At 43.4% G+C, this 25,108-nt stretch overlaps 1 protein-coding gene across 1 annotated transcript in view; it reads left to right on the top strand.

Annotated features, from left to right (window-relative positions):
* ROR1 (receptor tyrosine kinase like orphan receptor 1) overlaps positions 1 to 25,108 on the top strand; it is a gene marked incomplete at its 5' end in the record, with an annotated part of 342,695 nt that overhangs the window by 201,328 nt on the left and 116,259 nt on the right. Inside the window, one exon of the mRNA XM_074220644.1 lies at positions 10,183 to 10,260. Within this exon, the coding sequence (XP_074076745.1) occupies positions 10,183 to 10,260 (78 nt within the window). The remainder of the gene's footprint in view (positions 1 to 10,182; positions 10,261 to 25,108) is intronic.

Below are 25,108 nucleotides of genomic sequence, written 5' to 3'. Positions count from 1 at the left end.
ATAGACTGCCCTGGAACAGAAGGTGAAATAATTCTCTGCTCTCTGCCCAGTGTGGAGAGAGTTGTAGCCAAGCTCCTAGGCAGGTTTCCCATCAGCCATGAGCTGGGAAGCACATTCCCCAAACACTGTCTCCTCCGTCAAGATGAATTTGCCTTGAGTACTGGAATGCCTTGCTTAGCGCAGCATCTATTAAGCCAGAATCTTTGTATATTCAATAGTAGTGGGTGGCAGACTGGAGGGGATGGATGGCCACGTCAGGCATTTTGTAATGAAAGCTTCTCTTTTGGCATCTGGTTGTATTTGGTAGCTCCTGAGGTCTCTTCAGTACTGAAATTCTATGCATAAAGTACTGGAGTTGGGATGAAAGAACTCGAAGTCTGTCTTCATGCACTTACTAGCTGTGTGACCCTGGACAAGTCTCTCACCTCTCAGTGATCTGGGTGGCTCTTTAAGATAGATATTGCAGAGAAGATGCCAACCTGCAGGGGTTCAAGGACTTCCCCAAAGGTACTCCCAACAATGATGAAATCTGGTGCCAAAGAAAGCAAAACATGTGTAGTGCCTCTTTTCCAGATTGGTTCTTAAGAAAAGGGCTCAATGACCCCTAAACGATTGGTCTTCCCCCCAAGGTGGACATGACCTCTTTCTCTGGGGATTTCAGTTTCCTGGACCTCTTTTTTGTCCAAAGATCACAGGTTTACACTTGGAAGGACCGCAACAGCATAGAGTACAACCTCTTCATTTTACAGAGGGGGGAAACTGAGGTTCAGAAGCTTTAAGTGAACTTAGTCAGGGTCACCAGAGGGTAGTGATGGTAGCAGGAGTCAGTAATACCAGTAGTAACACAAGTGATAGTAACAACAGGAGTAGGAAAAGTAGCAGCAACAATGGGAATAAGAATAGTAATAGTAATAGTAGAAATAATAGTAATAGTGGTAATCAATCAATGAACATTATCTACTATCAAGAGTCATACTAAGAGTTGGGGGATGCAAAAAAGACAGTCCCTGCCCTCAAGGAGCTTACAATCTAATGTGGAAGACAACATACAAATAAATAGCTACAAAGTAAGCTATAAATTGGGTAAATTAGAACTAGGAAAAGACATTAGAATGAAGATTTGGCAAATGCTTCCTTTAAAAGATGGGATTTTAGTTGGGACTGGAAATGTATATAATAATATTAGTCATAGTAGCTGATGTTAATGTAACACTTTACAGTTTGAGAGTAGGTGCTATTACATCATTCCTATCCCACATTAAGGGAAAATGAGTCTGAGTTTGCTGAGGGACCCACAACCAATAAGCATTTGAAACAGGGCTCAAATTCAGGTGAGGGCATTGCTAATATTGTTCCCCTTTTTACCAATAATGAGAACTGAGGTAGAGGGTGATTTACTGAAGGTCTCATAGGCAACCCTCAAACTCGGGTCTTCCTGACTCTTAAGTCCACAGTGTTACCTAACAGACTTTAAGCAGGCATCAGGGCAGGAACTGGCCCCAGGTAGACTGTTTCCATGATATTCCATTGCTGAGTGGCCTATAATTATTTGTTTAACTGTCAGATTTCCCCTTATTGCTCTCCCCCAGTGATGAATACGTGGTGAGGAATTGCTTCCTCTTTGAATCTCCACCCCTAGTGCTTGGCCTTGTGCCTAATAAGGTGATTCTAACATGGACCCTTTCACTCTATATATCAAGGTCTCCCTGTACCCCTCGAGTCAGACTCTAATGTCTTGGCCTGAGCTCAGTCAGACACTGAGAAGTCTTGCATGATGGTGTCATCATTATGTCTGGCCCAGATGATCTCGCCGCCTCATCTCGGTAAACTGGCCCTGGCTCTGGTGCCTTTGACTTGGCCTGCTTTTTGGGAGCAAGTCAACCATCGCTTTCCCTTCTCCGCCAGTTGGTGTTTGTGTAGGTGGCTTACCTAGCTGCTCCTCTGGCAGCCAGAGTTCCTTCTTCTCTTAAGCAATGGAAAGGGAAAAGGAATCTAGACTGAAATCTTTCCCTTGAGAACTTTTAAAATAACACTGCATACATTCCATGGGCCCTGGGAACTCTCCACTCCCATATTCGTGGATTCTGTGATTGTGTCCTGGATTTGACAGTGAGACAGAATCTGTCAATCAACACATATGCAGGAAGCTCTTACTTTGTGTCCCATACACTTTGCTAGGCGCAGGGATACAAATCCAAAGAATGAAACTGTTCCTACTTGGAATGAACTTCCATTCTAATTTGGGAGAAGATGCCTCTCCACCTGATGCATAACTAGTCAGGGCAAGGCTCACCATTCATGCAAGAGGTTTGACCTTGCTAGACTCTGAGTAAGAAGTAGAAGTGGAGGTGGCGAGGTGGGGGAAGGAGGAGAGCTGGGGTTGTTTCTCCCCCTGCTCAGCTGCCATCTTATCCATACTCCCTTGGTCCCACTCCTACCCTACCCCCATTGGCTTGTGTCCCTCCTTCACTTTTCTTGAAACTCTCATTCCGCCAGACGCTTGGACTCCAGAATATCAAATGTCCCTGGACAAGGATACAGGATGTTCCATGATTAAATACTTTCTTGGCAGCTCATAGGCTCTTGTGGAAAGGGACGTCCCTACCTGCCAAGTTCTGAGATGAAGCAGTAATCCTTTTGGAGACCATCAGTGTTCTTCAGGGAGGGCGCATCCTTCCAAGGCAGAACTCATAGCTCATTTTTGCCTTCTTCAAAAAGGAACAAAAAACCAAGACAGCTTCATGTGTCTGGAAGTTAAAGAGAAAAGCTACCTCTATTCAAGCCCTGGTAATGGGGAGATGATTAGGTCTGTGGAGAAGTTCTTTTGGAGGTTGGCCCTTATTAAAAATTGCCAGAGACAGGAATTTGAGCTTTTCCAAGCTCTAACACTTCAGTCTCTAAAGCAGCATAAGAATCTTTTTTTGTGTGGACTTAGAGTTCCAATCCCTGAGACCAAGAGGAGTAAAAATTTATCTGGTAAAAGACAAGTGATGGACAAGATGATGTCCAAGGGCCCATACAGCTCTGATCTTCTGTTATTCAGCATCTAAGACCCAAAGGCTTGGAGGGGATTGACTGAGATGGACTCTTAGACCCTTTCCCCTCAAATTGTATGATCCTATGATTTGGGCTCATATAAACCCACCATGTCACATGAAAATCCAATATTTATAAGCTCTTTGGCTGAAGTGCTATTTTTATGCTTTTTATTTGGAAAGCAGGAGAGGGATTATTTGATTTCATAATGAGATTTATTTATGGTTTGAAAATCATTGAACATATTTGCCCCTCTCTATAGCTTGGTATATCATTGCAACTCATGGACCCATCTTCTTTTCAGTGAAATGGAAATCAAAAGAGCAGTTACTTCACAGGATGGTTAGGAGGGTCTGATGAGAGAACACAAAGCACTCTGCAAACCTTCAAAAAGTACACACCCAAGTAAGCATTTATTCTTAACAGATAGCCTTTGACTGGATTACCAGAATGGAACAGAAAAGGAAACTGAGTCACAAAATTGCTCAGGGACTTGCCCAGTGACTCTAGGCAAATTGATTCATCTTTCTCCTTGCATCAGTTTATTTATCATGATAGCCAGGTACAAGACTTGGAGCTAAGAAGATTTGAGTTCAAAGCTACCTAAAACTAACTGATCCTAGGCAAGTCACTTAACATTTCTTTTTTATTGTGTATCCCCTATGTTTAATACAGTGCTGGCACTTAATAGAAACTTAATTTTTTTGCAGCCAGTGGGGTTAACAACTTGTTCAAGGTCACACAGGTAATTATTAAGTGTCTGAGGCTGGATTTGAACTCATGTTTGCCAGGGCTGGTGCTCTATCCACTGCGCCACCTAGTTGCCCTTAATAAGTGTTTATGTGATTAAACTTAAAACCTCTGTACTTCAGTTTCCTGGTCTCTGAAGTAAAGATAAATAAAAACCTTGGTGGGTTGTTGTGAAGATTAGCATAGGCCAAGGGCTTTGTCGACCTCGAATTACCTTAAAAATATTGCTGCTGCTGCTAGAGTTGACTCAATGACCTTTGAGACCCCTTTCAGCTCTGAATCTGTGATTTCAACTAAGAAGAGATGAGATGGGATTTGAACCCAGATCTCCTGGACTCCAATGTCAATATAACAAGCATTTCTGTATTGCAACAAGCTTTCTCTTTAAGAACATGTATTGATTGGGGAGTAGGGAACTCTAGCATCAACATAATTTACTGATAAATTGAACTGATCTCTCTGGGAGTCTTGAATTCTGTTAATTTCAGTCCACAGACACGGCTGTGACGTTTCCTTTTTTTTTTTCATTGTGAATAGTGCCAAGAATCAATTCCTTTTCCATCACTCTGATGTTTTAATCCATCAGCAAGTCTAACTTTGGGCTGGAAAAACCAAATGACAGGCAGCTAGCTATCTGCAGAATTGATATTGCACAGCTCCCCACATCCCTGTCCCTCACCAGTTTCAGTGGGAGCCGTAAGATGAAGCTATACAAATATTGAACACTGGCCATGGTAGGGTCCAGCTGGGGTCCCTCCACCCCCCTTCTCCTCCTCATTCCTTCTCCTGAAATGGCTCTCTGGCCCTCATATTTCTTTTCCCTGAGCACCCTAATGCTTAGCTGATCGAGTGTGAAGTGAAGTCGTCCCAATGGGTTGCATGACATCCCCAGCACAAATATCCCATTTCTTAGGAATGATGGAAAACTCACTGGGCTGGAGAGGTTGAATTTGCTCACACATGCAGCCTGTTAAGAAACACAGCTGGTAAGATCGCCTGGGTGATGTGGGGGGCTCTCTAATTACCTATTGAATGTAAACAATGACAATCTAAAACATAGTGACCCATTAGTAAAGCTCTAGTTTACTTAGTGGACTGGATGAAATTAGCCAGGTGGATTCCCATCCCTGTCTGTGTGTGTGTCTCTCTCTCTCTCAATCTGTCTCTCTGTCTCTCTCTCTGTCTCTGTCTCTCTCTGTCTCTCTCTGTCTCTCTCTGTCTCTCTCTCTCTCTCTCTCTCTCTCTCTCTCTCTCTCTCTCTCTCTCTCTCTCTCTCCTATTCCAACTCTCAGGTTTTATTTAGATCAGTGCTGCTTTGTTTGTATTACAGGTTTCAGAACAGAACATTTGACATTTTTGAAGACTTTATTTTATCTTTTAAGTAATATGCCTTTTTCTTTTCTGGTCTGGACCTGTGATTCCATTAGTATAAAGGGATGTCTTCTAATGTCTCTGAAGATTATACTTTCTCTTTGCCTAATGGTCTCAGACATACATTAGTTTTGTGATCCTGGTCAAGTTGCTTAACCCTGGTTACCTCAGTTTCCTCATTTGTAAAATTAGCTGGAAAAAGAAATGGCCAAACCTCTTCATTATCTTTGTTAAGAAAGTCCAAAATGAGGTCACAGAGAGTTGGATGATTCAAAGTGACTGAACAACAAAACTATCTCTAGAAAGCAGCGACTTGTCCAGAGTCCCATAGCTACTATCCAGTCTTCCTTCCAGCTCTCTCTATTCATTGTCACAAAACCTAAAGTGATATGGCTTTAGTTCTTCTAACTATTGGTACTTTGACCTTCTTCTGTTCTTTTTATTGTTTTCTTTTTGTTTTCCAATTATATGTAGTGATAGTTTTCAACATTCATTTTTGTAAAGTTTTCTCCCTCCCTTTCCTAAGATAGCAAGCAATCTCACGTAGGTTATATATGAACAATCATATTAAACATATTTCCATATTGGTCATGCTGTGGAAGAAGATTCAGAACAAAAGGGGAAAATCATGATACATAAAAAAAACAAATTAAAAAGGTGAAAATAGTCTGCTTTGATCTACATTCAGACTGAGTAATTCTTTTTCTGGTTGTGGATGATATTTTCCATCACAAGTCTTTTGGAATTGTCTTTGATCATTGTATTGTTGAGAACAGCTAAGTCTGTCCTAGCTGATCATCACACAATATTACTGTTATTGCATACAATGTTCTCCTGGTTCTGCTTACTTTGCTCTGTATCAGTTCATGTTAAGTCTTTCAGGTTTTTCTGAAATTTGCTTGCTCATCATTTCTTATAGAATAATAATATTCTATTCCATCCATGTACCACAACTTGTTTAGTCATTCCATAATTGGTGGGTATCCCCTCAATTTCTAGTTCTTTTACACTACAAAAAAGAGCTGCTTTCCCCCTTTTGTATGATATCTTTGGAATACAGACCTAGTGGTGGTATTGCTGGATCAAAGGATATGCAGTTTCATAGCTCTTTGGGGCACAGTTTCAATTGCTCCCCAGATTGTTTGGATCAGTTCACAACTCCACCAAGAGGGCATTAGTGTACAAGTTTTCTCACATTTCTTCCAACATTTATCATTTTCCTTTTCTGTCATATTAGCCAATATGATAGATATGAGGTGGTACCTCAGAGTTGTTTTGGTTTTCATTTCTCTAATTAATAGTGATTTAGAGGATTTTTTCCTTATGATTATCACTTTGATTTCTTTGCCTGTGAAAACTGCTTATTTATGTCCATTGGCATTTTATCTACTGTCCTTCCCCTTCTGTAAATTTGATTTAATTTAGTAAATACTTACTAAGGTGCTTACCAAAATTCAGAGTCCCATGCCAGGCTCCAAATATTGTCATTATATAAATGGTTCATATATCTCACTTGGAAGGTTACTTCTCATGACTTCTCAGAGCTGTGTGAGCAAAGGCAAATTAATTAACAGTGGGTATCTCATCCTCCTCCTTGGTAAAAAAGAAAGACAGTATTTAATAATCATAGTTAGTATTTAGATAGCAGAGTGTTTTACATATAATTTTTTTTTCATCTTCACAAGAGCTTAGTGAGACATATGCGACTATTAGTCCTGGTTTTCAGATGGGGAAATTGAGTCCCAGAGAAGGTACATGCCTTTCCCAGGGTCATAGAGTATGAATTGATATGAGGTCAGATTTGAATTTGGGAGAACTCTCATTATTCATCTCAGTTCATCCCTTCATTTTACAGTTGGGTAAATTGAAACTCCAAAAGTATAAATGACTTTCCCAAAGAGGCAGAATGGAAACTCATCCCAAGCTCTTGATCATTTTTTTTCTTTTCCTTTTTTTCAATTACATATAAAGATAGTTTTCAATATTCATTTCCTGTAAGATTTGGAGTTCCACGTTTTCCCACCTCCCTTCTTTCCCTTTCTGCTCCTTATGACAGTGAGTAATCTGATATAGTTTATACATGTAAAATCATCAATTGCATATCTTAATCCTTTTGTGCATCACAGCCCCTTTGGGCAGTCTGGTGAAGCCTGTTGACACCTCTTCAGAATCTGGCTCTTAAAGGGATAAGTACAAAAGATGACAAAACAAAACAGTTTTACTGAACGTCATTATCATAGTCTTTTTGCCATCCAAACTTAGACTTCCCATGAAGCCAGTCCTCCAAATCTTGGGAGGCATCCCGTGTTGGGTTTGTATCTGCATTCAGGTTAGGATCCAGCTCTGGCTTAATCCATGTTGTCATGGAAGACAGTATGGAAGGTAGATGAGACTGGGACTGAAGGATGGCCTGTTATTCTTCCTTTTATTGCTCCATCATCAGAAGATCTCCTTTTCTAGACTTAGATCCCTTTTAGGAAATCTTTTCTTTATCTTTGTACTTGTGATATACATCACTGATAAAAAGCCACCCCCTGCAATCTCCTTCCATTGCCCTTGGAATGACCCAAAATCCTAATTTTAAATCTGAGTCAATGGCTTCCCCATTTTGGGAGACAGAAAGCATCCTCTCAAAGAATATTGAGGGGACTGTTGCAAAAAGCAGCGATCGTTTTCGGGATTCCCTTTAAGCCAAACAGATGTTTGGCCATCAGACAGCGGCCATAAGTCTACGAGGTTGGCTTGCCCAAGTGAATGGGTTAAGCCAAGACCTGTAAAAATCCTACCAGCCTGGGATTTAGGGGGCTGCAAACTGAATGTGAGTCAATGGTTGGTTATGACAGCCAGGAAAGCTAATGGGCTCTCTGGCCACATTAAAAGAGACAGAGTGTCACAAACTTGGGGGGTGACAGTCCTTTGCTTCAGTCAGACCACATCTAGAGTATCAAATTTGCTTCAGGGTGCCCCATTTCAGACATGGCTTTGAATCTGATTAGCCATGGTAGAAGCATTTGGCTTCTTTTTCTTGAAAAGTGTCTCGGGGTGTGGGATATTAGGCAGTGCATTGTAGAGGGAAATAATAGCTCAGGTTTCTCCAACACTTTGAGCTTTGTACAGTTCTTTTCTCCCTTCAACCCAGTTAGCCACGTAGCAGGAGGATTGTTTTTCACATGAGAGAACCAGGATTTGAGAAAAGAAATGATTTGTCCATGGTCTGACTGTAAATGTATATTTGAATTCTTGAATCTGGAGCAAATTCATTTGAGGGTCTGGGGTCAAATTGATGGTACATTCCTACTGGGAAAGGGAGCTGTCCATTCCCAGAGAAACCAGCCTGCATAACTGCTAGGATTGGGGGAAATGTGGGCACTGGGAGAAGGGCATCATGGCAATGGGACCCTGGTGGCAGTATGGATAAGTAAAGCATCTCATCAAATAAATAATCTGGGATACCTGGTACCTGGCTGAAATATGACTAAATTGTGGTACACAAAAGTAATTAAATATTACAGCCTTTTAAAAAAGAATGCAGAGAAGCATAGGAAGACTTGTAGGAACTGATGCAAAGTGAAGTAAACAGAGCCAGGAAAACCATAGAAGTGGAATATAAATGGAAATATAAATGGAGATATATAAATGGAAACAAGAGCCACTACTGAGAAAGCTCTTTCCTTCACTTCTCATAGAGATGGAGACAATGAGAACAGAATGTGTTTCTCTGCTGGTTATTTTGCTCCATTGTTATCATTTTTTATTATTTCTTACTCTTTAAAATTCTATATTAAAAGGGATGGTTCTTTGGAAGGGAGGGGCAAAGGATACCTGAAAAATGTAGGTGACACATTTAATTATTTGAAAACAATTTCTGATGTCCCTGGAAGAAATCTAACAATTCAGTGTAAGCAGACTTCATTAAGTGCTGAGTCCAAGGTGGAGAACTCTGCTGAGTAGAGGAAGGTCTGTGCAGAGATAATCAGAGATGAAGTATGCACATAGTAACTATGCTGGAATGTTTGTTTGAAAAGTCTCTCTACATCTGTGCCTCCTCCTACATCAGGATCCTTGGGCCAGTTACTCTGTGCTAGTCAGAGTTTGGATCTCAGAAAGGATTCAAATCCACATCTCTTTCAGTCTCCAAGACCAATGTTCTTTCTAATCAAAACACATCTTGATGCCCTTGGTTTTATCTCTAGGGAGAGACTATGGCTTCAAATCTTGGATTTTCTTTTTTTTTAAATTTATTTACTTTGAATTTTAGAATTTTCCCCCTAATTTCGCTTTCCTCCCCCACCCCCACAGAAGGCAGTGTGTTAGTCTTCACATTGTTTCCATGGTATACATGGATCTCAGTTGAATGTGATGAGAGAGAAATCAAATCTTGGATCTTCTACTCCTTTGACTTGTTTGAATTTTCTTGAAAATTATTCAACCTTCTAGGTCTCAGGTTCCTCATATGGAAAAATGAGAGGTTTGGACAAGAATGTCTCATTGGTCTTTTCCTTCTTATTTAGACCATTAGGAGACCATTCATTAGGGACATTATACAAAAAAAAGCTCCATATCTGTGATCAAGCTGGAGATATCTGTAAATAGGTTTGTGCAAAATAGATTTTAAAAACAAATAAATAAGGAAGGGACTAGAAACTGGAGAGATCAAGAAAGTTTCCATGTAGAAGATACTGAGTTGAACCCTTTGTTTGATGCCATGGGGAATCCATGTGGGTCTAATCATCTTTGAGCATCTTCAACCAAATATGAACACAAGGTTACAGAATTGAAGCAGAATTAGAGACCACTGATTCAACCCCATAATTTTGCAAATGAAGAAACTGAGACTCAGAGAAGAAATATCTTTCCCTGGGGGTCCAGTCCCTTGTCCATTGTGCCACATTGCCTGCTAGGTCTGGGATGCCAGTCCCTGCTTGGAGGCTATCTTTGGATGACTCAGATCCCTGCTCAGAATACAGAAAGAAGTGGGTCAGAAATGGCTCCTTTCTCATTCCTCTCCCTCTCTTGTTTTTCCAGAAACAGACTCATCTGTGTCGGTGGCTGCTGAGTTAGTGCCTACCTCATCCTGGAACATTTCAAGTGAACTCGACAAAGGTGAGGGCAGAGCCCCGGGGAAGCAGAAGGGGCTTTGGAGGAGGGGACAGAGCCTTTCAGGGAGGGTGCCTTTGAATTCTGTCTGGCTGTCTTTGAACTGCAGGACTTAGTCTACCAGGAGGAAGGGAGGGAGGCCACAAGAGCCTGCCTGGATTCTCCTGAGCCTTTCTTATGGAATTACCTGGAATTTTATGCTATCTGGAGAGCATTTTTTTTCTCTTTCCCCTCCCCTTCACCTAGTAAAGTTTTCCACATGGGCCAAGTGTTTCAAGATGTGCATTACTGGTTGTTCCTGACCCTCTCGACATTGCATCAAGAGAATCCTATTGAAGGGATTTGATTCAAAATGAACCAGCCCCATAGGGGGGCCCTCCATAGGGCGACCTTTTCCAAGGAATCCTTGTTGTGTGCAGGGAATCTGGGAGGATGCAAGCCTCTTGGGCTTTACTTTATGATTGTGTGTGTGTGTGTGTGTGTGTCTGTGCCAGAGTGTGTTTGTATATGGAGGCATGTGTCTGTCTATGCATTTGTGTTTATGTGTTTGTTTTGTTTGTATGTGTAGGGTTGTATGTTCATGTGTTTGTAGGCACATGGACATGTTTATTGTGTAAACATATGTGCATAGATTCATGTGGGCTTTGTGTGTTTTGTGTATGTGTGTTGTTGTGAGCGTAGGATGAGGGGTGCAAAATCATGGACAAGTCTGCATGGATCTTCTTTCTTGGAGAGGTTCCTCCATCTGTGATCTTATAGATCCACTGTCCTTGAGTCGATTCTTTTTTTCCTTTGTTTTTGAAAGGCAATGGGGTTAAGTGGCTTGCCCAAGGTCCCACAGCTAGGTCATTATTAAGTGTCTGAGGCTGAATTTGAACTCAAGTCCTCCTGATTCCAGGGCTGGCGATCTATCCACTGTACTACCTAGCTGCCCCACCCTTGAGTCAATTCTTCATGAATCACCTCCCAGGTGCTGCCAACATTTTGATAGATAGATAGATAGATGGATGGATGGATGGATGGATGGATGGATGGATAGATAGATAGATAGATAGATAGATAGATAGATAGATCATTTGATAGATCATCGGGGTTCCTAGAAGCTGGGGAGAGAGCTAACCTGTTGGGTCAAAGTCATTATCTAGAGGTCTCCGTGATAGTTGATCTGGTGAGCTGTGAGTGAATAGGAATAAGGGAGGACGTTCACACTCGGGCTGTAAAGTCAGCATCACAAGGACAGCAGGCTACAAGAAGACACAGATAACAGGTAGGGAGAAAACGATCTAGGGGCTTTAGTGGGCTGCAAGCTCAATAAGAGCCAACAAGGTGTTTTGGAAGTCAAGAAAAGCTAAGGAAATCTTCCCCTGGCACCCGTCTACTCCCACCCAGCCCAAGACAACGATAGCCAAATAATAGTATCTCGTATTTTTATACTAATAACTAGAAATTATTGTAACTGTGGTGGTCTTATTAGTAGTAGTATTAGTGTAGTTAACTATATTAGAGGATTGTATTAGAGTAACTCTACTACCTACCATAAGGATGATGATGTTCACTACCACCAGCACCATCCTCACAACAATGATACCTAACATTTCTATAGTGCCTCCTATGGGTCAGTCACCGTACTAAATGATTTACAATTCTCATCTCATTTGATCCTTAGAAGGGCCCTGGAAGGCATCTCTTTCATAGATAAAGAAACTAAGGCAAACAGAAAATAAATGATTTACATAGGGTGACACAGCTATTAAGTGATTCTGGATTTGAACCCAGGTTTAATGGACTAGAGATGAGGTGCTCTCCTTTCAGCACCACCTATCCACCTCTAAAGAAATTGTAAACTGCAGTGGTTACCCCCTCCCCCCCAGTAATAATCAAATAATAGTATCTAAGTGGATTGTCTATACTGATAATAATACTCGGTGGTATTAATTAATAGCTAAAAAGGGCTTAACCTATGTCCCTTTCTTAGTAACGTTTGCATTATATAAGGGGACCTTCAATCCGAAGGGAGGGATGATGGCGGTGTTTCAGGCAGTGCAGCAAGCCTGTTGGGGATTTGAAAGATTTGGCCTGACCTTTCAGTGGGGTGGCTGATGGGCAGTTCTGGCCCTCCCCAGCAACAAAGACAAGCGGCCCACCCCTGCCTGTGCAAGGTAACCTCAGAGCTAGTCAGATGCTGCAGACCCAGAACTCCATGGACAGACTTCAAGGTGTCTGTGGCCTTGAAAACAAGAATCTTACCTTGACTTTCACCAACCTCTGTTCCAAAGTTAGCATCTCCCCCATGGTGAACATTTAAAAACACATTATTTCAAGGTGAGGTCCATAGGCTTCCCCAGGCGGCCAGGGGGGTCCTTGATATAAAAGTGATTAAGAACCCCTAGAACAATGAGACCTAAATTTAAGTCTGACCTCCCCACCCCAAGAACTTCTCAGCTGTTGCTCATCAGCCAGTTACTGTCCTTTCATGAACCTCAGTTCCCCGCTATGCAAAAGGAGATAATAAAGCTTGCTCTCCCTGACCACAGGCTGGGTTTCTAGAAATATTACAGAAATGGAAGTAATTTCTTATGTCCCTATTTTCTGAGACTTTGTCAGATCCTCCCTTCACAGAGTAACCACTTGATAAATATTTGTTGACTAACTGACTGGCTATAGTTCATTATGGTTTTTAAGGCCCTTTTCATGATTTACCTTATTGAATCTTAACAATCCTGAGAGGTATGTACTATTGTCACTCTTTAACAGAAGAAGAAACTGAGACCTGAGACAGGCTAAGTGAATTTCCCAGAGTCTCATTCTAGGAAGTGTCTATGACAGAATTTGAATGCAGATCTTTCTGTATACACCCACTGGGCAACCCAGTCACTCTCTCCTGCACTCCCTCCTAGAAAAGTGATCCAGGCTGCAGGTGGAATCTGGCCCCAGGGCTTCCTGGGGTAGCTGGCTGCTCCCCCTCTTCACCCAGGGCAGAAGCACAAAGCTTCCCTTGTCATGCAGGCCCCCCTAGTGCCTCTCGTTATTTCCTTCTCATTCAGATTGAGAACTCTGAAAATAATCCTGTGGTTTCTTTGGGGGAATGCCTTTGGATGGAGCTGCGGGTTCCACCCATCCTCCTCCTTCTCCTCCCCTTCTCTCTCCCCTCTTCCTCTACTCTTTTATCCCTTCTATCTCCCTTTCTCCTTCTCTGTATCCCCTTCCCCTTTTTCTTGCCCCTTTCTCTCTCTTCCCTTCTTTCTCCCCTCTTCCTTGTCTCTCTCTCCCCTTTTTTCTCTGCTCTCTCTCCCTCTTTTATCTTACCCCTTCTAGCTCCCCTTCTCCTCTTTCTATCCCCTTCTCTTTCCCTTCTTCCTCTCCTCTCTTCTTCTCCTTCTCTGAATCCCCATTCTCTCTCCTCCTTCCTCATCTCCTCTTCCCCCTCCCCTTCCCACCACTTTTCCCTTTTCTCTCTCTCTTCCCTTTCTTTCTTCCCTCTTCTCTTATCTCTTCTTCTATCTCCCCTCTTTCTCTTCTTTCTTCCCCTTCCTCTCCTCCTCCTTCCTCATTTTCTCTTTCTTCCTTTTCTTTCTGTTCCCCAGCCTTTATTTCTTCCCCTTCTCTCTCCCCTCCCATTCTCTTCTTCCTCTCCTCTCTCTCCTTCCCCTGCCCTCTGTCCCCTTCCTCTTCTGTCTCCTCCTTTCTCCCCTTCTCTTTCCTCCTCTCCCTTTCTCCTCCACTTCTTTCTCCCCTTTTTGCTTTCTTTCTATCCCCTTCCCCTTATTTCTTCCCCCTTCTTTCTCTTCTCCCCTTTTCATTTTTTTCTTCTCCTTCTCTCTCCCCTCCACTCCCCCACCATAGAGCTTCCCTCCAGCCCATACTTTCTGTTGGAGGAGTCCAGCCAGTGGCAGCAAGAATTACCTTTCCAACAGGAAATGAAATTTAAAAGAGACACAGGCGGCCACCCGTGAAGAGCTGCTGAAAGCAACGATTGATGAGGAAAAGAGGTGGTTTCTCAAGCAAATGGTTTAAGAGGCAAATAGCAGCAGAAGCAATGAGCCGACCTTCAGGATCCAGTAGTCCTCGTCCAGGTGGCAAGGTTGGGCCAGGGAGCTAGCTGGCCTCCTGTCTCCCATTTTCAATCAAGTGGAGTCTTGGGACCAGAAAGAACCTTAGAATGAATGTAGACTATTTGGCATGGGGAAGGCGAGAAAACAGAACAGAGACTGTTGGGTCTGGAGAGGGCCTTAGATAGAAAATGTTTGAACCAGGGTACTCAGACCTTGGAATATAACATGTTAGAACGAGAAGAGGACACAGAAAATAGAATACAGTATGGTGACGTGGGGAGACAGCTTCGAATTTCCTCTTGGCTTCTTCAGGGACTCCTTGGGCATCTGGGGAAACCTAGGGACCCTTTGCAGAATATCTTTTTTAAATAATTTAAAGAAATGCTAAATTTCCATAAAAATAGTATACACACATGTGCCCACATATTTACATATGTGTGTGTGTATCCCATCCATCCTTATCCCCAGGTTCACCAAACTGGTGAAATTTAAAAGGACTTGTTCTTGACTCTTAGAGTAGAAGGAGCCTGAGAATATCATATAAACCTCTCACTTTACAAAGGTGGAAACTAAGGCCCCAGAAAGAGAAGAGCTCTTTCCTCCCTCTTTTTTGTCCCCCTGTAGTTAACTTAGGTCAGAAGAACTCTGCCTCTGGAGTCAGATCACACAGACTGTCCCCCTTGGAGGACCTTGACTCCACAGCTCTACCCGCTCCCCACCTCTAATAGGATGGAGTGAGGGTGGATGAACTCCAGGATCATTGATTTTGAAGTCAGGAGAGAAATAAGCTCAGAGGAGCCCATCCCTTTGACATAGTACCTGTGAGACCTTGGATAAGTCATTTGGCTTCTGAAATTTTGCCTCCTCATTTGTAAAATGGGGAATTATAATACTTTCCTAAGTTTCTCTGAGGCTTAAACAAGATAATATTATGTAAAGCACTTTGGAAATCTGAAAGGGCCATGTAGGTGTTACTCATCATCATCATCCACTTATGTCAAGCACCTGGGAAACTTAGCATTCTATAGAAAGACATTATGGTTTTTCATTAGTTTTCAAACACTAGGATCCATTTTCCAGCTCAGAGCATTAACTCTGTTTGAGACACAGTCATCCCTTGCACTTCATGACTTTTCCCATCGCAGTTTCAATATGGTGTGTGTTGGCATTAAGAAATCCAATGGGAAGTTTGTGGAAGCCCCAGATGGTACATGAAGGCCAGCAGACAACCCAGAAAAAGTTTAAGAACTCAGAAATGCCCAAGATATAGGTATAATATTATATACCATCAACATATTTTATTTTAAAACCATAATAACTGAGACTTCTCCGAATTTTACATGGATTTTCCAGGTCATGGGGCTGCCATTCCCTTAACCTCTGTAATGTGGAAGGGCTAACTGTAATTCAACAGAACCAATGTCAGCGGACCTGGGTTCAAATCCTATTTTGATACATACTACCCATAGGGCCCATGGAAAATAACTTTTTCATCCCCTCTGGCCTCAGTTTCCCCACCTGTAAAATAAGTTGGTTGGACTCAGGATTCCTTGTAGTTCAAAATCTAGGCTCCAACCACCCTGTAAGAGTCACTCAAACTCCATGTGGCTCAGTTTTCCCCTCTGTCCAATTAGAGGTTGGGAGTCTGGGACCCTGTGCCTCTAGGTAGGCCTGCCCTTTCACCATGTTGTCTGATTAGTAGAATTTGGCCCTGGTGCCCTTCAACCCTTTCCTACCTTCTTCTCCCTCTGCCAGATAATTCCTCAGAGTGAGCAGCCCTCTAGCTCACTTCAAGGAAGGGTTCATACTGGGAAAGCTAGAAAGGGGAGCTGGGGGTGATGATTCTTTGGGTTCTTGGGAACCTTGTAGATACTCTGGCCCAAGAAAGTGAGTGTGAAGGTGCCGATTTGAGGGGCTCAGGGTGAGCCAGTGGGTCACAATTGCTTGGGGCTAAGGCTTTTTACCTCTAATTATAGCATAAGGGACTTGGTCGGTCCTAAACAGAAGTTCTGGCAGCAAGATCTGTGATTAAGGGATGAGGAAAGACACCCATCATTGTCCTAGTCTTGATGCCACTTGACTGGGTGATCCTTGAGATTTCATGTCTCGGGTCTTCTGCTTCCCTTTCTGTATAATATGGGATTTGGCAAACACTTTTCTAGGAAAATCACTTTGAAAATGAACTATTCTCACCTTTATTAGGCTAGAGACTAGAACTGGGCTAGAGATGGAACTCCCAGGTGAGGAAATGCCCTCCATCAGTACAAGTTGGCATCTTCTTTTCAAGTTCAAGTCCTGAGTTGTTGGGGCCACTGGGTTGATGAAATGACTTGTTTAGCATAATATATGCATACTAGGGTAATATATATATATGTATATATAATATATAATATAGCTAATATATGTGTTTGGGGAAGGCTGAATGAGGAGAAACTCTGTCTATCTTGTCCCATCATCAACATCATCATCGTCATCATTGTTTTATCTTTCACCTTTTTTTTTCCAGTTTTTGCAAGGCAATAGGGTTAAGTGACTTGCCCAAGGTCACATAACTAGTTCACCTAATTGCTCCCCCATCTCAGAATTCTTTGACTTCATTCTGTGAATGGGAAGGAAGAAGGGAAGGAAGGAAAGGAGAGAGAGAGAGACAGAGAGACAGAGAGAGAGAGAGGACACAGAGAGACAGAGACAGACACAGACACAGACACAGAGAGACAGAGAGATACAGAGATAGAGAGAGAAAGAGAGACACAGAGACACAGAGACAGAGATGGAGGGTGGGGGGGAGGGAATGAGAGAGACACAGAGACAGAGAAGAAGAGACATGAAAGACAGACCAAGATTCTCCCACAGTGTTAGTGGCGTAGAGGGAGGGATGTGAATTTAGAATGGCACTGAGAGGAAGAAGGGAAGCCTATTCTAACTGATTCTTGCTCATGTGTGCTAAATGTAACTGCTGAAGGACTCTTCAATGTCACTACCTGAGGACAAAGCCCCGGGGACCCTGGTCTCGTTCTGGCTTTGCATCAAACTTTGTAACCAGGGAATGTTTGTTCTCAGGGGACAGAGCCCAGCCTCTGTAATTTGTTCCTTCAGTTCTGGTGTTTGAAGGGGCGGATAAGGGTTGAGGGTCAAGATAGCCAGGTAGTCAGGGACCTCGGGCCCTGGTTTGAAGCTGATTGAGGTTGTGGAGTCAGAAGATCTGGATTCAAATCTTACCTCTAATATTTCCTATCTGTGGGGTTGTGGGTGACCCTCTTCATCTTCCTAGGTCTCATTTTCCTTCTCTGTCAAATGAGAGAGTTGGACTAGATGAGGTTTCTCAAGATCTCTGATCCCCCATCTGGCAGATTCTCTGGACTGTTTGATGAATTATTCTTCCCAAGTGATTTGTAAACTTTATTGTCTCGGTTGGGGAGGTGGTGCCAGAGATGCGAGTGCTCTGGGACAAAGGGCTGGTTGCCACACCCTAGTTCCCTGACTTTTTCTATCATTTTACATCTTTCTAGGGGAAAGGTTGGGATGCTTGCAAGTCATCTGATAGATGCATTCCCAGCCCCTGTCATGAATTCTGTTGAGATTTAATGCTGTGATAGATTTTCTGGGATGAATTATAGTCATCAGAATCCTGTAACACAGAAACAGCAAAAGTCCCAAGAGGCAGCTGGGTGGGTAGGGCCTGACAGGCCCCTCTCAGAATGGGAGACCAGGGGATCTGCCCCGGGTACCCTGTGAGCTGTGCCCAAACCCACACTGGGACATCAGGAAATGAGAGCCCCTTGATGCTAGCTCCAACCCCTTCAGCTGGGCCACTTCTGCTTGGCCAAAGCCTCCCTCCTTGGATGCTTTATTCCCTTTATGTTTTGTCAAAATCCACACAGAGAAGGGGCCCTCTGAGACCTGGAGGAAGCAAAAGATGAGGACTTGGACAATAAAGAGGGACAAAGAAAGGGGTTCCTAGGGGCTGTTTTATCTTCTAAGGGGCTTGTCACTGGCAGGTGAGTAGCAAAGTAGGGGTGGCCACCCTAGCCCCACTCTTGATGACAGTTACACAGCACCCCCCTACACACAAGGGGAGGCTCCATAGAGCGCCTAAAACCTTTCTTTCGTCATCATTTTCCCCACCCACCCAGGCCCAAAGAGGTCCATGTCAGTGAGAGTCAGAGTCCAGCCCAGCTGACCTTCTTCCACCTTGGGATTGGAGGGAGCCCTCAGCATGGAGCCATTGAGCTGAGAATGTTTGGGCTTCTGTTCTTCCCATTTATGCTCAAGTTGAAGATTTATCTCCTTCCTATCATGGGGGCTCATTTTCTCTGCTCCCTGGGCACCACTTTCAGTAATCCTGGCTAAGACAAGGAACATTCTCAGAGTCATAAATAATAGCACTAGCCCTGAAATGCGTTCTTGACTTCCCCCAGGCTGGCTTGGGTCCCAGGAGGCCTGTCTTGCTCCTTGGAAATCTCCCCTTAGTGGTTCCTTCTGACAAATCTCCTTCTGCATTGGGGGATGAAGGGGAAAAGAAATACCAGAGGGCCCTTGGTCAAGGCCCCCAGGTGGGCTCTACTGGGGGTGGGGGTCCTAGTGAAAAACTATGGTGTGTGAAGTCAGGGGCCTTGGGAATGAATCTTGGCTCTGCTATTGACTAGCAATATGAGCTTAGTTCTCTCTGGACACTGGTGTAAGAAGCTAGAGTGTCCAGTGGAAGGCAGCCAGGAAGGCCATATGCTTCCTCCATTGCTATAAAATGGGAGATTTAGTCTAGCTAGTTTCCAAGATTGCTTATCACTCCCAATCCCATAAACCTGAATCTTGGGTCCTATCAATCTGTGATTTGGGGTCCCATTCTTCTTCCTTCAAATTGTATTCTTGGGAAGGGTCATGGTCTTCTGGATTCAGGGGCCTCCTGGCTAGAATCCAGTCCTACCCAACAAACCTTCTGGTAGCTAATTCACTGTGCTAGATTCTAGGGATGCAAACAGGAAACCTCCCTGCCTTCAAGCAGTTTCCTTTCTCCTGGGAGATAGAGTCCATAAACAAATAGTAGAGGGTCTGGACTTGCAGGACTTCCTGGACCCTGCTGCCATCTTGATTTTTAAAGCCCTTCCATCTCTTAAGTGGGAAATGAAGAGAGTGCCCAGTTTCCCACAGGATGGGAAGTGGAATAGAACCATAAAATATATGAAGAAGTTGACATTCCCATAATGCTATACAACTCTCAAAGATGGTAATAACAATCAACATTTCTCCATTGCTTTAACGTTTTCTAAAACATTTTGTTTTCATTGTCTCATTGAAGCCTCCAAACAACCCCATGATAGAAAGAGTATAGGCATAACTATCTTCATTTTTCAGATAAGAAAACTAAGACTTAGAACACCATAAAAGGTTCTAAGTATCAGAGATAGTATTTATACATAGGCTAGTCTTACTCTATATTCAGTGATCTCTCCCTTCTCCTAAAATGTCTATTATTAGCTTCATTTTTTAATATATATTTTTAAAATTAGCTTCATTTTAAGGGTAAGGGAACTGCACATGGGAGAAGTTGACTAAGTCCTGAAGCTCATTTTCTTTAGTCATTGGTGGACCTGAGTCTCTACCTCTGGTCTTTGGACTCCCATTCTCAGGATTCAGGTCACCATGTCCTCATAGCTTTGTGAGAAGATGCTCTCGATGAAAGGGCAGGGAATTATTCCACATATATATTGCTACCCATCTGGGTTCAAGTACATCATGGGATACAGCTAGAAGGGACCTGAAGGGTCGTAGGACCATTTTTGTGGTTGTTCAGTTATTTCATTCACACCCAACTCTTTGTGATCCCATTTTGGGGTCTGGAGTGGTTTGTCATTTCCTTTTCCATCCCATTTTACAGATGAGGAAAATAAGGCAAACAGAGTTCAGTGATTTACCACAGGTCACACAGCTAGGAAGTGTTTGAGACTGGATTTGAACTCAGGAAAACGAATCTTCCTGATTCCAAGCTTACTCCTCTATCCACTGAGTCATCTAGCTATGACAGCCCCGTAGGGCCATACTCTAGATTTCCAGCCAGAGGGAACTGAAGAAATTAGAGGATATAGGACTGGAAGGTCACTGAGTCAAATCAACTCAAATTCATTAGGATCTATTCTCTGCTAGATACTGTGCTAAGCCTTGGGAAAACAAAGAAAAAATAAAAAAATAGTCTCTGCCCTCAAGAAGTTCACAATCAATTGTCTGATCCCCTAATTTCAGAGGAGTAAACTGAGGTTCAAAGAGATTGTATAGTCTAAGAGGAGAGACTTGAACTCAGGACATCTTGATTCTAGGTCTAGTGCTCTAGCTAGGATCCACCCATCATCCCTGTTCCCAGCTAACAGTGGCCCTGAACCTAGGATCTCAACACCACATTGAGTCTTTGTGCCATTGACACATTTGACCTCCAAGGGCATACAGGAGGCTGGCCTGTCTACCAGCCTTGGAAATGGGTCTACTGGCTTGTTAGGCAAAGATCCCGAGAAGGAAGAAGGCAAGCAAGAATTACTCCATGAAGCGAGCTCTGTAACCCATTACACACATCATTATGTAGCATCGGCATACAGGGAAAATATTTTTTAGACAAGGCTGGAAAATTCTGCATTCCTGTGCCAGGCAAGATTTCCTGTGTGGGTCAAGAGAAGCTAGTTAATCATCTCTTTAGTTCCAAATGATATGACTTCAGGGCAGTTCCTGTCAGAGTTCCATGGTTAAATATCTCCTGATTTGAATTTATTCTCTCTGATATTTTGTGTGTTAAATAAAGCCGCCAGTCTTGGTTGGTCCAGCAGGCTCTCCTTGCTGAAGCCGACACAGTCCTTCCTGCCACATGCAACTGGGGACCCTGGGGATTTGCCTCGGCTCATTAAGCTTCTGCCCTGGCAGGTTGGCAAGGGGCACAGCAGACTGGCTGGAGCTTTGGGCTCCTGGGAATTTGCTCCTGGATTCTCTGTGATGTCAACTCTGACTTTTCATTCCCTCCCCCCTTTCTGGGCCTTCCCCATAAAAGGAGAGTCTTTGGTGAGATGGCCTCTAAGGATCCAACATCCCAGGTCTAGTTGGAAGGGATCTGAGAGGTCTCCTACTCCTTCCTCTTCTCTTAAAGAGGGGAAACTGAGGCCCAGAGAACCCCTAGGAGGACCTAGGGACCTCTTTCTCTGCAAATTCTCACTCTTTGGGATGGTAGAATGGTCTCTAGAAGAGGCCATATCAGGAGTGGCAAAAATGGGCAATAAAATATGGGCAAGGACTTCTGTGCCCCCCACACCCACACTAACTGTCTTAGTTCCTTCTGCTGGCACTCATCATGATGGTGATGATGATGATTTGAGAGGCAACATGGCCAAGTCATGGCATCCCATAGACCTGGGCTCACTTCCTACCTTTGACACCTGGTATCAAAGTGACCCTAGTATAGTCACAGAAGCCCTAATTGCCCCAGGCAACTCTAGAAGACCACCAGTTGCAAGCAGACCCACCTTGGTGGAGGAAATGTCTACTGCGGGAGTTCAACAGCTGATGAAATAAATATGGTGCTCAAAGTCCTTTCCTCTCATTCACACAAAAAATTACTGAGTTTTGGAGGAAGCATCAGAGGCAAGATTTGGTTCCAGGTCAGGGCCCAGGTTCTGTATTCTCATTATTGCACTATATTATCTCTGGCTTGTTGATCTTCTTTGTTGACATTTGTCTCCCCATAAGAGCATCATGTCTAAGGAATCCACATTTCAAATGGGAAAGGAATCCTTTGGATAAGGAGTACCCCTTATTCTGACCACATTTAAATCAGCTCCTGTCCCTGTAGATGGGCTATCTTGAAAAGAATCATGTCAATTCCAGGAAAGTGGATCGAGGCCTTGGCCTCTCCAACATACAGGCTGATGCTGGGTCGACAAGCAATGTTCTTCTCCTCACCAGGGCCCAGGTTCCTTATCTGTAAAATTACAGATTGGGCTCAATCTTTAAGGTCCTTCCTGGCTAGCACCTCTGCTGCTCAGATCTGATCTCAGACCCAGGGAGAGCGAGTGAGCAGTGGGCTGCAAAAGAGAAAGCTTAGGGGATGCACGATTCCTGCCTTCGAGGGTTTGAAGGAACCTGTTGGAGTAGAGATATTAGTCTTGTTCTTCTTGGCTCCAGTTGGGCAAGACTGGAAGCATGGGATGAGCATTGTTAAGAGGGAGGAGTTGATTTGGGGTGGGAGGATGATAGGTAGTAATATCTCAGGAAATTCAGATGACTAGGCGGTGCTTGAAAACTGAGCTGGGGGGTTGTGAGGAGAGGTGAAGAGAAAGATCACTCCAACCATACATAGGGGGACTTGGGCAAGGATATTGGAGCTAGAAGATGGAAAACTGAGGAAAGAGAAGAGCAGTTTGGTCAGTTCAACTGGAGATCAAATTCCTGAGGGGAAATGATATGTAATTAGTCTGGAAAGATAGAAGTTGGAGCAAAATACCTGTGATTAGGCCTAAGGCAACCAAGTGAGTAGAGGAGTGATGTGATCAGGCCCGTGTCTTAATAAGTAATAACTGTATATGTTGATTCTTGGTCCTCACAAGAGAGGTGGGTGCTTACCTGTGTTTTACAGATGAGGAGACTGAGGTCAAGAGGAGTGGGTGACTTGCCCAAGGTCCTGTAGCATCTGAAGAAGGATTCAAACTATGTCCCTGATTCCCAAGCCCAGGACTCTTTGGATGTCTGTCCATCAATCTTTTCTCAATATTCAGTTGCTGCTGCTGATTCTAGGAAGAATCTTGCGAGTGATTTTCACATTATTTCATACCTTTATGGTTCTTCCAGGCAAACCCTAGAAACCTGGAGGCTTTCCAGAATTTGCCACCTAAAGCCAGTGTTCCTTAAGCAGCCTGGTCTGTGAATCATTGGGGTTGGAGCTTCTTGGGGCAAGGCTGACCCTCCTGGTTCCAACCCAGGAGAGTTACAGATCTGTCAAGGACCCCTTAGGGAGGGAGAGCAAAAACAAACAGACCAGGAGAATATGAATGAGTTTTCCCCTCCTGCCTGGGAGGAGGCAAATGGATGAGGCTCTTTGAAAGCCTTGCTGTCTCTCTGTCATTAAGTGCTTAAGATCTGGTCCCCACCACCATCTTGGCTCCCAAGGGTCAGCTTCTAAGAAGGGCAGCCAAGATTTGGAAGGAATCTTATTTTCCTTGAGTGATTCATGAGCAACTCTGTCTCCTGCTTGGAATGTCATGCTGCCCCTGGGAACCTGACTATTATTGGAGCTGTGCTATCATACTCCTCCTAGTCCGAGACAACCAGGGTAAGGAAAGCCAAGGGTAAGTGATAATAGGGATTCTTAGGGCAGGACAATAATGTCTTTTGTGTTGTGAGAAGCCACATAGAAAGGCCTAGGCTCAAATCCTGTTTCTGACATATATACAGGATATATGACCCAGGGAAATTCCCTCTCCAGCACTACTAGAAAGACCTGCATTGTATAGTCAAGTGGAGGCAGATTTACCTACACCATTGAAATCTCAGGTCTGGTCCCTGTGATATTCTTTGTGAGATGTCCATTGGATATTTGTTTTCCTCGACATTGATGATGATGTTTATCCATTGTTCTTAAAGAAGACCATGACATAAGGTCATGACAAGCCCATGAACTGGATTTGAGTGAGGCGGGGCTGGGCTAAATCACCAACCTCATTTTATCCTCCGGAGCCATCTAGGTCCAGTAGCTAGATATGAATGGCCCTGGATGTGAGACAATCAAGGTTAAGTGACTTGCCCAAGGTCACACAGCTAGTTAGCGAGTGTCAAGTGCATGTAATGGCATTACCTCCCTGATGTCATTGTCTTCTTGGTCATCTTTGGCATTAACATGGAGCAGAGACATCAGCTAAATGGATTAGACATCTATTTAGCATTGGTTCAGTGGGAATTCAGGAAAGGATTGATTTGGCTCCTGGGCCAGTCCAAATGAAAGTTCAGTGAGTTTCTTCATCTTCCCTTTCCTCTGTTGGAAAGGAATCTTGCAAGCAACAATTGTCTTCACCTCTAATATTGAGGAAGGTGTTTTGGAGACTTTTATGACATAGAAGACAGTTGTCTTCTATGGTCTTTGGTTGAAGGAGAAACTCAGTGAACCTCGGCACATGATGCAAGATCAATTTCATTGTCTAACTGGATCTAGTAACTTTTTCCTGGATAAAATAATGGGTCCCTGCTCTTTGGACTTTCTTTTTTGATAAATGCATACTATTCTGGGGTGAACTGGTAATATGACCACAGAGCCATGACTAAGAGGGGCACCTAGGACTTTGTCCCAGAGTGCCATTATTTAGAAGGCATTGAAAGCCTTCTCATTCCAACATCAGCATACAAATAACTGAATTTAGTTAAACAGAGAAATTAGTTACTGTAGGAAATGGGGGGTGTAAGCTTCCTCACCTTATTTATCACAATTTCCATGAGCATCACACCCCATCATGTCTTCACAGGAAAGTGGCATTGTGTCTTCTCTGCCAATTAGCTAAAGATGTCTTCAAAAGTTGAAGAGTTGTCTGACTGCCCCAGAGACATCTTCCAAAGGTTTCCATGGTAACCAAAAGATGGCACTATGATATAGATGCAGCTGTTGGAGGGAAAAGGGTCACCAGGAGTGGGATTATTTTCATGTAAACTTCAGGGAATTTGTCCAGTAGACAGAGAGGGAGTGAGAGAGAAAGAGAGACAGAGAGGCTGAGACAGAGATATAGAGACATACACACACACACACACACACACACACACACACACACACACAGAGAGAGAGAGAGAGA

The sequence above is a fragment of the Macrotis lagotis genome, chromosome 2 (assembly GCF_037893015.1).
Source record: "Macrotis lagotis isolate mMagLag1 chromosome 2, bilby.v1.9.chrom.fasta, whole genome shotgun sequence".
Taxonomy (NCBI): domain Eukaryota; kingdom Metazoa; phylum Chordata; class Mammalia; order Peramelemorphia; family Peramelidae; genus Macrotis; species Macrotis lagotis.
This window is presented reverse-complemented; position numbering and strand designations above follow the sequence as displayed.